This window comes from Nycticebus coucang, chromosome 12 (genome assembly GCF_027406575.1).
Source record: "Nycticebus coucang isolate mNycCou1 chromosome 12, mNycCou1.pri, whole genome shotgun sequence".
In the NCBI taxonomy this organism is placed as follows: domain Eukaryota; kingdom Metazoa; phylum Chordata; class Mammalia; order Primates; family Lorisidae; genus Nycticebus; species Nycticebus coucang.
Window position 1 is genome coordinate 34,927,892 of NC_069791.1, and position 15,069 is coordinate 34,942,960.

Consider the following 15,069-nt stretch of genomic DNA (forward strand, 5'->3'; position numbering starts at 1 on the left):
AAATATAACACTAATACGGATAATTGGTCAGTGATTTACTGAGTTCTTTGGAATTCTTTCAAAATGGTGCCTTCTTGGGCGGCACCTGTGGCTCAGTCGGTAGGGCGCCGGGCCCCATATACCGAGGGTGGTGGGTTCAAACCCGGCCCCGGCTGAACTGCAACAAAAAAAAATAGCTGGGTGTTGTGGCGGGCACCTGTAGTCCCAGCTACTCGGGAGGCTGAGGCAGGAGAATTGCTTAAGCCCAGGAGGTGGAGGTTGCTGTGAGCTGTGTGATGCTACGGCACTCTACCTAGGGCCATAAAGTGAAACTCTGTCTCTACAAAAAAAAAAAAAATGGTGCCTTCTTGACTTGTACTCTGTTTTGTAACAGGTTATTTCATTAAACATGGATTATTGATTGTCCTAAGAAATAGTGTGAAATCTACTTATAAAAAAATGCTTTGGGGGGACCTTACCTAATGTGCATCATGCAATAATACATTTCGAAACTATTAAGGAAAGAGTTTCATTGTGATGGATGTGTTAATCAGTTCAATGTAAGCATTTCACATTGTATATCAACTCAGTACACTGAACCCCATCAATGCATCAATGTACACAGTTATGATTTAATAAAAACAAAAATTAAAAAAATGCTTCAGTAGATAAACTATCTTAGTTTTTCCTATACTTCCTTGTAATTTTGTCTAAATTCTTTTTTTTTTTAAGATTTTTATTTTGGGCTAATTTTAGATGTTCAGAAAAGATTCAAATATGGTACAAGAGTTTTCTGATGTCCTTTATACAGCTTCTCCGTAATTTTAACATCTTACACAGTCATGATACTTTTGTAAAAGTGTCTGAATTCCCTTTGAAATTTATGAATTCTTTTGTTTCCCAACTTTTAGGGTCCCAAAGCAAAAAAGGTATGTAGAAATTTTTTCATAGTAGTTATATAAGCATTTGGATTGTATGAACAAAATTTTTATAGGATTTTAAAATATTTTTCTGGTTAATTTTAGCTCCTCAAGTTTACTTACTGTTTAGATATTAATGCTGTTTAAATCATGGAATAATTCTTTGCAAGAATAGGATAATTTTCAAATTTGACATAAAAACATACTTCTGGTTTCATAAAGATTTTTTTAAATAGCCTTTAATTTTTACTTTTATATAGATTTGAAGCTTTTCGTTGCTTTTGCTCTAGAAAATGTTGAATTAGGAACCTTTTTCTCATTACAGTTAAACACATAAATATTTAGTTATAGTACCTGCAGTGACTGTTAAAACATGCACCCTAAGGTAAAATGACTTTAAATGGGTTGCATGGTAACACATAATTATTTATTTGTACTACGTAGAAATTTGAGTTCAGTAAGGAATGTACTGTTCTAAAAGTCTAAAATGACCCTTTCTCTCTACTTTGAGGCAGAGATTATAATCTCTCAATTGACAGGCCAGATTTAGTCTGCAGACATAATTTGTTTGACCTGAAAATTTTTTTGCTGTTTTCTTTTTTTTTTTATTATTGTTTCAGGTTCATTGAGGGTACAAAGAATTAGGTTACACTGATTGCATTTGTTAGGTAAAGTCCCTCTTATAATTGTGTCCTGCCCCCAAGAGGTGTGCCATACACCATAATCTCCCATCCCTCTCCCTGCTCCCTGCTCCCTCATTCCCCTACCCTCTGCCTTGTATTAGCTCATCTACTACCTTCATATTAGAATTGAGTACGTTGGATTCTTGCTTCTCCATTCTTGTAATACTTTACAAAGAAGAATGTGTTCCAACTCTATCTGGGTTTAATACAAAAGATGTAAAGTCTCCATCTTTTCTGAAGGCTGAATAGTATTCCATGATATACATATACCACAGCTTGTGAATCCATTCCTGGGTTGGTGGGCATTAAGGTTGTTTCCACATTTTGGCAATTGTAAATTGAGCTGTGATAAACAGTCTAGTGTAAATGTCCTTGTGGTAAAAGGATTTTTTTTCTTTTGGGTAGATGCCTAGTAGATGCAGGATCAAGTGGGAGGTCTAATTTGAGTTCTTTGAGAATTCTCCATAATTCCTTCCACTGAATTTTTTTTAATAATTTTAAAATCAGTTACCAAACTATTTTCACTCAAAAATCTGAGTTGCATTTATTCTTTAAAAAATTGGAAACCTGATAACATTGGGCCTCTATAGTCCTGTGAGGCAGCATTTGGAGGGGTTGAATAGCAGCTACCCCTTTTAGGAATGTATAAAGTCTTCGGTTTGCTGACCATGACCACACTCCCTTACTTTATTTACCTGCCTTTTTGCAACAGGGATTTGGGTGTATTAATCCCTGCTTCACGTCACTTCTCTGTAAAATTTCCCATCATTCTCGCTTGCAGAATCAGGTATAATCTGTGTTCTCATACGATGTGCTTCTTGCAACCCTTATTTTATTGTAATTATAACTATTAGCTGTTCATGGTCAGGGGTGTGTCTTTTTTATGTTCATAACATTTAACACTATGTCTGTGTGGCACGTGCTAGAAATTCAATCAATATTTATTGAATGGCTATGCAAAACCCCATTTGATATACCACCACTTAAAAACACTTGGACCCTTGATTATATGAAAGAAATGATTTTGCCAGGTGCGGTGGCTCATGCCTGTAATCTTAATACTCTGGGATACTGAGGCAGGAGTATCACTCAAGCTCAGGAATTTAAGATCAGCCTGAGAAGAGAAAGACCCTGTCTCTACAAAAAGAGTCCTAGCCACAGAGGAGGCTGGAGCAGGAGGATTACTTGAACCTGGGAGTTGGAGGTTGCAGTGAACTGTGATGATGCCATTACACTATGCCTAGGGTGACAGAGTGAGATTGTGTCTCAAAAATAAAAAAGAAACAAATGTTTACATAAATGTGTATTCAATATTTATACAGGTAAACAATTCTTTAAAAAATGCTGTTGACTGAGAGAGTGCCTTCTCTCAGTCACATGTACCCATTACCAACCTGACTTTCTTTTAGGAACTGTGGATAAAATGTGTGAAGGATTATTCTTGTGGAGGAAATATTCTATTTTTCCTTTTTTTTGAGATAATGTCTCACTTTGTTGCCAGGCTAGAGTGCTATGCATCAGCCTAACTAACAGCAACCTCAAACTTCTGGGTTCAAGTGGTCTTTCTGCCTCAGCCTCCTGAGTAGCTGGACTACAGGTACCCATCACAATGCCGGCTAATTTTTCTACTTTTAGTAGGATGTCACTTATGCTCAGGCTGATCTCCAACTCCTGAACTCAAGCAGTCCTCCTGCCTTGGCCTCCCACGTGCTAGGATTATCCATGTGAGCTAAGACACCAAGCTGGGGGAAACGTTCTGAAGGGCCCTATGTGCATGTGGAGTCATTTATTGGTTTGTGTAGACTTTCATTTTCTGCTTTAGACTGTGAAGGCTTAGAGGCATTCTTTTAAATCTGGAAATTGAAATTTATTCTAAATTACTTTGATGCTTAATCATACATGGGCACTAAATGAATGTTTTTGGATTTTTAGTTTATGGTGTTTTCTGATCTCAGATGATGAGATGCTGCCTCTGAAACTTGAAACCAAACCCGGGGAAGAAATCACTTACTTTTTAATTATTCCATTTTTAAAGATTGCAATTTGGGGATGAGGCAAGTCTATAAGGGGAATTTATGGTACAGTTAGGAAAACACTGGGAGATATATTTTATTCTTTCTGACTTTTAGAAATCTTTTTAAGGAAAAATAATAAACAGTACAAAATCAAAATACCACTAAAAGTGGAAAATTTTCTCCCATCTGATTTGCCTTCCTGGAAGAACCACTGCATATCTTATTATAAATTTTCTAAACATTAAAGACTGCACACAGAGACCCCTTCTTTCCCCACTTATGGGAGCATTCTGCACCTTCTATTTTTCACTTAATATTTTATTTTATGCTAGAATACTCATCTTTTTACATTTTACGTTTTTACATCCTTCTTCCACAGAGGATGTTTGCTTCTCTTAGTCACTCAAGCTCATTTTTAACTTGGTACTACTTTAAATTAAATTCTCTGCTGGAGGATTTTGGACCACACTAATGGTGTGAGTCAAACCACAAATCCACCTGTATCGGCTTGTGGTTTATATTCTTAGGAGAAATTTTTTCTTCCTTCTATCCAGTGTCAGGGTTGAGATATGTATTCACTGTAGGAATGCAAGTGTAAAAGTTGTAGGGCCCATCAGGGAATTTGTGCATTTCTCGGCTGTGGTTCACCTGTCTTTACCTGTATCCAGCTTTATATTGGTATTGCTTTCAGACTGCCATCTTAGACATTCTTTCTTTGGGAGGTAGTTATAAAAGTACATCTTACATCTTAGGTAATAAGATCTTTACATCTTGGGGATCTTTTTGTTATGGCACGTTGAGATTACCTCACTCCTTTTCCTATTTGCATCATATCCCATTAAAAGTATATGCCATGATTTAAGTCATTACAAACACAGAAGAACATGTCATGAATTCAGCAATGTTTGTGGCATTAAGTGAGCAGCAGCACGACAAATCCCTACCTTCGTGAAGCTTACATTTTATATGTGGGTGAGAGATAAGAAGGGGGAAATAAATAGTATAATTTCAGATAGCTTTGAATACGTAGAAACCAAGTGAGAGGTCAGCGAGGAATGTGGCAACAGGGGATAGTGGTGATGCTGTTTCACATAGAAAGATTATGGAAGTAAAATTTGAGAAAAGACTCGGATGAAGCAAGGAGTAAGTCAGAAGTCAGTCAGTAACTACTGGGAGGCAGGAACGGATGATCATTCTAAGTAGGAGATTTATAGTTGGGAATGACCTTGGTGAGAATGCCAGTGTGGTGAGAATAGAGTGAGGTAGACAATGAAAGATAAAATGTAGGGTTGGGGGCTTGGGGGGTTGGAGGAGTGGTAGTCGGTGGGTAAGCAGGAGCAGTATATAGTTCATGGCCAAGCAGGCCTGGTGAAGTGTTTGGATTTTTATTCTAAGGTGGAAAGTGGGAAAAATCATAAGCAGAATGACATGATCTGATTTATATTTTTAAAGGATCAGTCTGACTGCTATATGGCAGATTCACTGTAGGAATGCAAGTGTAAAAGTTGTAGGACCCATTAGGGTAGTTACTGAGTAGTCTGGATCAGAGAAGTCTTCACCTACTTCTGGAAGAAAAGTATGCTCTCAGAGGTACACAAAGATCTAAGATTATAAGGACACAGATAGTTTTATGGAAATAAATAACAGGTTAGATGAACACTATTCAGGTGATAGGCACACTAACTGACTTAAGCATCATAAAAGCTATCCTTGTACAAGAACATTTGTACCCCTTAATATTTTGAAATAAAGGACAAAAGGCAGTTTTAGAAATAAAGAGGGTCATTTTGTAATGATAACGATTTGATTAGCTGAGAAAATATAATTTTAAATTTGGATATATCTAATTATAAAATCTTGAAATACTAATACCTGACAGTTAAGTTTGTGAACTCATCTTAGAAAAGCGCTGCATACCTCATTGCTGGATATCACAAGGGGCACCATCAAAGTGCCCCTATGGGAAGCTATGCACCGACCTGAGTGCCCAGTCTACCTTTCAGATGAGTTTTAGAACTCTTTTTCTGGAATGACCATCAGTGCTGTCATTGGGTGAGGTCTGACAATTAAGTTCACAAACTTGCCAGGTGTGCTCAACTTGGCAGCACTGTACAAACAACTTGGTAAGATTTTGTAACCTTGGTACGTCAGTGTCTCACAGCTCTGTTTGTGTTGACGTGTAGCAGTGATGGTATCTTGCTAAGTGGTGTTTATTTTATATATATATATGTTTTTTTTTTTTTTTTTTGAGGCAGTATCTCAAGCTGTCACCCTGGGTAGAGTGACGTGGCATCACAGCTCACAGCAACCTCAAACTCTTGGGCTTAAACAATTCTCTTGCCTCAGCCTCCCAAGCATTTGGGACTATAGGAGCCGGCCACAACACCCGACTATTTTTTTGTTGTTATTTCAGTTGTCATTGTTTAGCTGGCCTGGGCGGGTTTTGAACCCTCCAGCATCAGTGTATGTGGCTGGCGCCATAACCACTGTGCTACGGGCACTGAGCTGTGGTGTTTATTATTGTTGTTGCATGTTTTTGTGTGCTGTACGATGACAGCGCTGATGGTCATTCTGGAAGAGTTGCAGAATTTATTTAAAGGGTGGACTAGGTGCATGGCTTCCTAAAGGGAGTACTTCAAAGGTGACCATAGTGATGTTCAGCAACAAGGTAGGTAGCACTTTTTCTATGACTAGTTCATGAACTTAATTGTCAGAACTCATCTACAGTGCACAAAGTGAGAGGACTACGAGGAGAATAGACAAGTCCACAATCATATTGTAAGTTTCCTCTTTCAGTAATTGCTATAACAAGCATAAAAAGTCAGTAAGGATTTAGATTACAATAGCATGATGAACAAATATAATGAATTGGGCATATTTAGAACACTGCATCCAACAGCCAGAGCATTTTAAACACATACACCTTTTCCCCTAAATTGACAATATAAAACTATAATTAAAGTTCAATGAAAGAAAACACTTTAGAGCATGGGTTATAAATAGTAATGTACTTAAGCTAAAAATCAAAGAAATCAGTTGTAAACAAGAAGACATATTATGCTTACAATTTTTAAAACATTCTAAAGTGGGTCAAGAAATAATGGAAATTAGAAAATATTTTTAATTCAATTTTAAAGAAAAAACTTTTTAATTTATGAAACATTTCTAAAGAAAAACTTAGAGGGAAATGTATAGCCCTAAATACTTACATTAGACAAAGGGGAAAAAAGCTGAAAATTAATCAGCTAAGCATCTTTCTTAAGATGCTTTCTTTAGAAGAAAAACCCTGGCATAGTAGTACGTGTCTATACCGAGTATCCAGCTACTTGGGAAGGTGAAGCCAGAGGATCTCTTGAGCCTGGGAGTTCAAGGCTGCAATGAGCTGTGACTGTGCCACTACACTCCAGCCTGGGTGACAGAGTTAGGCCTCATCTTTGAAAAAAATAACAAACAAACAAATCCAAAGTAAGGAGAATGAGGGCAGTACCAAGGACAAATACGGGATTTAATAGTAAACATACAGTAAAGACGATTAATAACCTTATATCCTTTAAGTCTTCACTCAAATGTCACCTTCTCCATGAAGCCCCACCCTACACAACACTGCTTAAATTGTGATTCACCCCTTCCACAAATACCCCAACAGTCTGGAGTCTACCTGCTTACTTAAAACCCTTTAAAATATTTTATAATTAATTTTTAAAAAAATTTTAGTGCTGGGCGGCGCCTGTGGCTCAGTGAGTAGGGCGCCGGCCCCATATGCCAAGGGTGGTGGGTTCAAACCCAGCCCCTGCCAAACTGCAACAGAAAAATAGCCGGGCGTTGTGGCGGGCGCCTGTAGTCCCAGCTGTTCGGGAGGCTGAGGCAAGAGAATCGCGTAAGCCCAAGAGTTAGAGGTTGCTGTGAGCCGTGTGACGCCACGGCACTCTACCCGAGGGCGGTACAGTGAGACTCTGTCTCTACAAAAAAAAAAAATTTAGTGCTTTTGCCATTCTCTTACCTTTTGAATGTAAGCTTATTAAGGACAAGGACTTTTGTCTATTTACTGATATCTCAAATGAGTGGCACATGTTAGAGTCACTTATATTTATTATAACAATTGGATAAATGAACAAGCCACAATTTATTTCTTTAAAAAAACTGATAAAATGGACAATTATTTGATGAGGTACATTAAGAAGAACAAAAGGTTAAGGTGATGAACAATGAGTCTAACCTGGGAAAGGAAGAAATGAAGGTATGGGGGAGGGCATCCATGAGTGGTGAAAAAGTGGTAGGGCCGGTGGATTAGAGGGTCCCCTGGAGCCAAGGAATTCTGTGAGCATTCTGGAGCACGTACACCAAAAAGAGAGACAAGATGGTCATCCAAAAGTCTGTCTACCCCAAAGATTAACTACTCTTTGTGTGGGTTCCTCCTAAATTTAGATGATCTTCTCTTTTCCTTTCCCTTATGAAAATGGAAAGTTATTATCCCACAAATTGTCCTTAGATCTAGTTCTGTCGCTCTGACCTCTTTGCTGAACCTCACTTCTACAGTTCTACTGCCTGAATGAAGCATTGCCTGAATGATCTAAACACAGCATTTCATACAAATTCTATATAAATTCCTTTCCATAATTCCTTTCTCAAATTCACTTGTTCTGATCTCTGACTTTTTCTCTCCCTGCCTGCAATTTTAACCGTTATCAAATAAGTTAGCTTATAAAATTATTTGTTGAATCCTCTGCATTTCCACTGTTAAGACTTTTTAAAAAAATTTTTCTCCAATACCACGTTAATTTTCAAAATTATACTCCTAACAGCCACAGCCCTTGTCAAAAAACTTTTTATCGTTTTCCATTTCTCTTAATTTCCAAACCCTAGTTGTAGGCTCTAGGCTTCCTTCCTGTTCTCATTTCCTTCCTCAGCTCTGAGAGTCTTTCCAGGGCGCACCACATTTGTTGAGCCATCCAGGGCTCTTTCGGCTCCTTGTCTTGCACCTGCATTTCCCTCTTCCTAGAATCTCTTCCTCTAAATGTTAAAATCCTTTGGGCACATGTTTAAATACCTCCTGCTCCATAAACATTTTATCTGACACCTGCTATTGAAAGTAATCCCTCCTTCCTCCAGACTTGCAAAATAACTCACTGTATACCTGTTAGCCATAAAAACACCTTTCATTTTTATCGATGTAGTTTGCAAACTGCTTTTACATATATTTTACTTTGTTCTTTACAAGATGAGGTTTTCTTTAACACCATTTTAGGGATGTGGAAACTGGGAATGAGTGTATTATTTAAAGTGCATATACTTGTTCCTGTCATCCTTGCCTTTGAATAATTTACATGCTTATTTTTCTTTTTTTTTTTTTTTTGTAGAGACAGAGTCTCACTGTACCGCCCTCGGTAGAGTGCCGTGGCGTCACACGGCTCACAGCAACCTCTAACTTGGGCTTACGCGATTCTCTTGCCTCAGCCTCCCGAGTAGCTGGGACTACAGGCGCCCGCCACAACGCCCGGCTATTTTTTTTTTTTTTGTTGTTGTTGCAGTTTGGCCGGGGCTGGCTTTGAACCCGCCACCCTCGGCATATGGGGCCGGCGCCCTACTCACTGAGCCACAGGCGCCGCCCAACATGCTTATTTTTCTTACTGATTTCCAGACTTTGTCCTTCAAAGCACTGAGTCAAGGCTTTTCACTAACAGGCGGTCCTATTTGTTGATTAAATGCATGAAAGAGTGGTTTAATGAAGGCAGAAATGTTTTTCATAATTACTATTTGAAGAGATGTGTTTTGTTTTGGGTTTTTTTGTGATTTTTTTGGCCGGGGCTGGGTTTGAACCCGCCACCTCCGGCATATGGGACTGGCGCCCTACTCCTTGAGCCACAGGCGCCGCCGAAGAGATGTGTTTTTAAATAATTTTGCTGCATGTTAATAGCCTTTTTATATTGTGGTCTTTGTTAAGACTAGCAATAAGAAAAAGAAAGTCAGCAAAGTTGACCGATTGAAGCAGATCCAAGAGGAGGAGGAGAAAAGACTGAAAGAGGAAGGTAAGGAGTAAACAATCCCTGTTTCACAATACTGACAGCAGGCTGGCATTTCCGTAATCCAGTCAGTTTTTCCCAAAACTTTATAATTTTTGGCAAGGTACAGTGGCTTATACCTATAATCTTCACACTTTAGGAGGCTGAGACAGGAGGACTGCTTGAGCTTAAGAGTTCAAGACCAGCCTGTGCAACAGCGAGACTCCATCTCTACTAAAAACTGAAATCTAGCCAGGTGTTGTAGTCCCAGCTGCTTGGGAGGCTGAAGCAGGAGGATCATTTGAGCCCTGGCATTTGAGTTTGCTGTGAGCTGCCTAGTCTCTGATGCCTGGGCAACAGAGACTCTGTCTCAAAAAATAACAAATAAAAAACTTTTAATTTTTTTAAAAATTTAATCTGTTTTATAATCAATACCTACCATTTACAGGGTATCCAGAAAGATCTGTTAGTACACACCAGTCACTTTCAGATAAATCTTGAAGTAGCGTTGCCAGATAAAATATAGGAGCCCAGTTAAATTCGAACTTCAAATAATCAGCAGCTAATCTGGGATAATTTACCCCATGCAATATTAAGCCTAAAAAAGTTCATTGTTTATCTGAAATTCAAATTCAGCTGAGTGTCTTGTGTTTTTATTTGCTAGGTCTTGCAAGTCTTTTTTTTTTTTTTTTTGAGACAGTGTCTTACTCTGTCGCCCTGGGTAGAGTGCTGTGGCGTCATAGCTCACAGCAACCTCTAACTCTTGGGCTCATGTGATCCTTTTGCCTCAGCCTCCCAAGTAGCTGGGACTACAGGCGCCTGCTGCAACGCCTGGCTATTTTTTAGAGATGGTGTCTTGCTTTTGCTCAGGTTGGTCTTGAACTCCTGAGCTCAAGCAATCCACCTGCTTCTGCCTCCCAGAGTGCTAAACTCTATCTTAAAGTGTTTGTATTTACTGATCAAACTAGAGGCATTGGTGCTGCTTGTGCAAGAAGAATTCTGAAACTCAAATTCATTATGTATGAGAAATAAATATTCTCTAGCAAGAAATATATACAACAGCTTAAGTTCTTACTGTTTAATGATATTTTATCTGCCAAATTAAAAATGCCAATTTCATTTGTGAACCACCAATTATACATTGATAAAAGTGTGGGTTAAATAAAATATCCAAAAAGTGATTTTAAAAATCTGAATATTCTAAGTATTTGTAGATTTTAGCATTAAGAGCATCTGTAGATTCAGATTCAGGTTTTTAAAAGACTGTCCTCAGATTCCATGTTGATTTTTTATATATAATGTTATAAATTCTTTCTTAGGTAACTCATGATAAGAAACAATACCAGGGTCTGTATTTTGGGGATATTTTATTAGACAAGTCTTACGTTCTTCAGTATTTATTTTGTTTTCGATGGTGAGAACAAGAGAAGATTAAGGTAATTATTTCTGATGATGTAGATGTCACAAAGTTAGTCTTCTGAAGACCTTACCTCTTAATTGTCCATCATTGACCTGGCATATTTTACTGGTTAAAATCACTATTGGATTACTCTAAATTTGGGGGATGAGAAATATCATGTGGGCCAAATTATTTGGCTAGAAAAAAGTCACATTACTTTTTGAAGAAAGAAAAGCTAATACTTTTCTCATTTCTACCACATATTAAAGATTGTGACTTCTATGAAATATTCTACCACCACTACATCTTGAAAGTATTTGGAGTAATTTTAAGGGCTTGAAGACCCAGTGATCTAATCAGTGGGGAAAAAAGTTTTTTTTTTTTTTTTAATCTGTTAGAGGAAGCCCGTTTAAAATATGAGAAAGAAGAAATGGAGAGACTTGAAATGGAGCGAATTGAGAAAGAAAAATGGTGTCAACTCGAAGAAAAGGTAAATAATATTCTTAATGAAGACAAACTATGGCTATCAGATTGTTGTCAATTAATGTCCTTCTCAGCCCATAGCTACCAGTGACATAGAGGCCTAAATGAACTTATTCTACCATAAAGTTAAGTGACATTATTCCACGTTTCACAGATACGGAAATGGAGAAATTAAGCAGCTGATAAGTGGCAAGGCCAGGACTTAGACCTAAGTCTTGGTTCAGAGCCTATACTTGGAACTAATAAGCATGCATGCATCTGCTTTACAGACATTTTAATAGGGGCCATAAAACATAATTCAGAATATTCAAATTCTACCTCTCCTATTGTAGTTTCACTTCTCTTTTTCACTAGAATCTTTTAGATGAGTAATTCTGAAATGTTTTGGTCTAAGGACAAAACTCCATTAACTGATTAAAAATTGAAGACCCCCCAGGAGCTTTTGTTTATGTGGGTTACATATATTAGTATTTACAATATTAGATCTAGTGTTAGTGTCTCCCCTATTTAAAAGAAAAAAGTTTATCATATTAGAAATTAAAACTGATAAATTTAAAAATACCTATTATATTAATGGACATTAAGTATTAATAAAATAAACTTAAGTAAACATTAGTTAATACACTAACATTTTTAAAGAAAACCTTTTTTTAATTAGGGAAATGAATGGCATTGCTTTTATTTTTTTTAATTTTTTAAAAATACCTCTTTAATACTTGACTTAACAAAAAACAGCTGGATTCTCATAGCTACAGCAGTATTCCAGCTATTACAATGTGTTGTTTGAAGGGTGTATGGAGAAAATCTGACTTCACACAGATAGGCAGTTGGAAAAAGGAGGAATATTTTAATAACCTTTCGGATATTTTTCTTTGATATGTACCAAAACTCAACAAGTGGTAGTTTCTTAATGTGTAATGTGAATCCATATTCAATGAACTTGAAACATTGCTCATTCAACATGCTCTGAATAGATCTTGTTGCCAGGCACGATTTTGCAATATCATGCATTGCTTGCTTGGAAGAATTTGGTTCACTGAATTATTTGCTGTCAAATGTCGATGTATTTTATCATTCATTATCAAACAGCACTTACATGAGTATCTCCAATCAAATAGACGTTTTTAAGGACTGGGAAACTGTCAAGCTCACAGTGATAGATACAAGTTTACTAAAATTTGATGATTTGCTTGAAAGCTTAAATTTATCATTGTCAACAAATATTTTGAATTGTATCCTTGAAATGGAAACAGAGAGAATCTGCCAAAATATTCAAGTAATTAAACAAGTATTTTTTTCTTGAGACAATACTGTCCTTTGAAAGAAGTGCTTTATGCATACTTCCCATTTTATCATACTTCCCACTTAACACTAAAACAAGTACTTAGGGTTGAGATCTATTAAAATCAATAATTTTCACCTTTTCATGAGGTCATCCTTATGTGGAATTGGCTCCTTCTCCTCACCCCTCCCTTGAAACGAGTATAGTTTGGGTCTACTGCCTTGATTTGTGCTAAGACACCAGCAGTTTTATAGCGTCCTGCACCATTAGTGCAAATATATACACTGCAAAAAAAGACATATAATATCTTAGTATTGTTGTGAAAATAAAATTTGACCTCACAGATCCCAAAAGAGATTTAGGGACCCACCAAAATTCTATAGAACATACTTTGTGAGCCACTATGAAACCTTTTGAAAATACCAGTTATAGTCAAACTAACAATAGTTATATTCATTTTGAAACTATAGTTATAAACGTGGTATTTAGCCAAGTAAAAATTAGATGCTACTAGTAAAACATAAAGTTAAAATTAAAAAGCAGATCAATGTCTGTATCCTCACGCAATAGGATCTACAAAGGAGGAATGAAGAACTTGAAGAACTTTATTTATTAGAGGGTTGTTTTCCTGAAGCCGAGAAATTGAAACGAGAAACCAGATTGCTTGCTCAGGTAAGACTGATTTCTTTCTTTCTTTTTTAGTTTAAATCTAATACTTTGTCACTATAAGAGGGAGTTTGAGTTGAACATCTATTTTGATCCCATGAAACTTTAAATTTAAATTTATGAAAAAAAAAAAAACCAAACCTCTCATCTGACAATTTACTGATTATGACAAAGTAAATGTTTATAACCTTTGTAGAAAGCTATTTCTCAGTAATAATATCCTTGAAATGTTTATACCCTTTGACTCTGATTCAGTTGTTGGTGTTACTGAAATCTCAGTACTTGTCCCTGAGGCTGCATTAGAATAATGAAGAAAACTGGTTGAGGAAAAGGAAATAGGAATTTGAAGGAGCTCCTATCCCAAGTACTATTGTCCTCCCCATAAGTAGAAATACAGAGCTTTTAAAGGGACAGTTTTCAGGCTGAGGATATAGCCATTCACCTACAGTTGATAGATCACATCTCCAGTGAAGACAGTCTCTTTATCTCTCCCACCTGGACCCCTGGATAGTTGCGCTGAGCCATCTCCTGTGGTACAAAGGACACTCTCTGCCCTGTGACAGCTGGCCTGAGATCGGTTTTAGTTCTCAAAAAGGGTGAGGAGATTGTAAAGAAACTGAAAACATTTTTGTTCCTTTCAAGCCATTCTTTCTTTACATTGGGAGTCCATACTGAGGAAATTATCCTAAATTAAAATATAGCCAGGTGTTGTTGACTCATGCCTGTAATCCCAGAACTTGGAGAGCTTGAGGCAGGAGGATTACTTGAGGCCAGGAATTCAAGCCAGCCTGGGCAACATAGTGGGACCCCATCTCTACAAAAAATTTTAAGCATTATCCAAGCGTGGTGGTTTGCACCTATAGTCCCAGCTACCTGGGAGGCTGATGCAGGATTGCTTGAGCCAGGTTTGCTTGAGTCCAGGAGTTCAAGGTTGCAGTGAGCTATGATCATGCTACTTTACTCCAGCCTAGGTTGTAGAACCGAAGTGACAGAAAAATAAAACAAAGCAAACAAAAAAAATATAAAAAACTTTGTTCTTAAGGCAATCTAATTTTGCTCAAAGCAGCATAACTTTGGAAACAATATAGATGAATATCAGGAGAAAAATAAAAAACTTGTTATAATGTGGCAAAAGATTATAGTATAATTTTAAGTGAATATTAACTATAGTATAATATAATTACAAAACAAAATAAAGTGAAGGACTTGGACTGAAATGCCAGTGCAGCTAGCAATTAGTGATAACTTGGGAAGTAGAAAATAGACCAAGTGTTAGCTTTTGAAAATAAGAAGCTCTGTGATTAAAGAGGAAAACAATAGCAAAACAAAACCACTTAAAAATAATGTTTTAAATATAAAAATATGAAAGTAAATAGTATTTCTGTTTATCTGAATATTGAGGATTATTTGGATGAAGGAGGCAGGTATTTGCATGAGGCAAGTATTTGGATGAAGAAGAATGTAGTTATTTTAGAGCTATCTCAGGTCATTACATGTTTTTGTCTTATAAGTGATGCTTCTTTCACTCTCTTATTTTATGTAAAATATACATCTCTTGGGCCTCACGAGAATGTAGCCGCTACCTCATCTGGCCCTCCATCCTGCCATTATCTTTTTCTGTGCATGTCTTTAAAATCTGAACG

The 15,069-nt window shown here is 37.0% G+C and overlaps 1 protein-coding gene across 1 annotated transcript in view; it reads left to right on the forward strand.

Moving 5' to 3' along the window:
* The window catches only part of DNAI7 (dynein axonemal intermediate chain 7), a 60,945-nt gene that overhangs the window by 1,451 nt on the left and 44,425 nt on the right, over positions 1-15,069 (forward strand). Inside the window, exons 2-5 of the mRNA XM_053554360.1 lie at positions 891-908; positions 9,539-9,623; positions 11,394-11,485; positions 13,331-13,432. Coding sequence (XP_053410335.1) covers positions 891-908; positions 9,539-9,623; positions 11,394-11,485; positions 13,331-13,432 — 297 coding nt within the window. The remainder of the gene's footprint in view (positions 1-890; positions 909-9,538; positions 9,624-11,393; positions 11,486-13,330; positions 13,433-15,069) is intronic.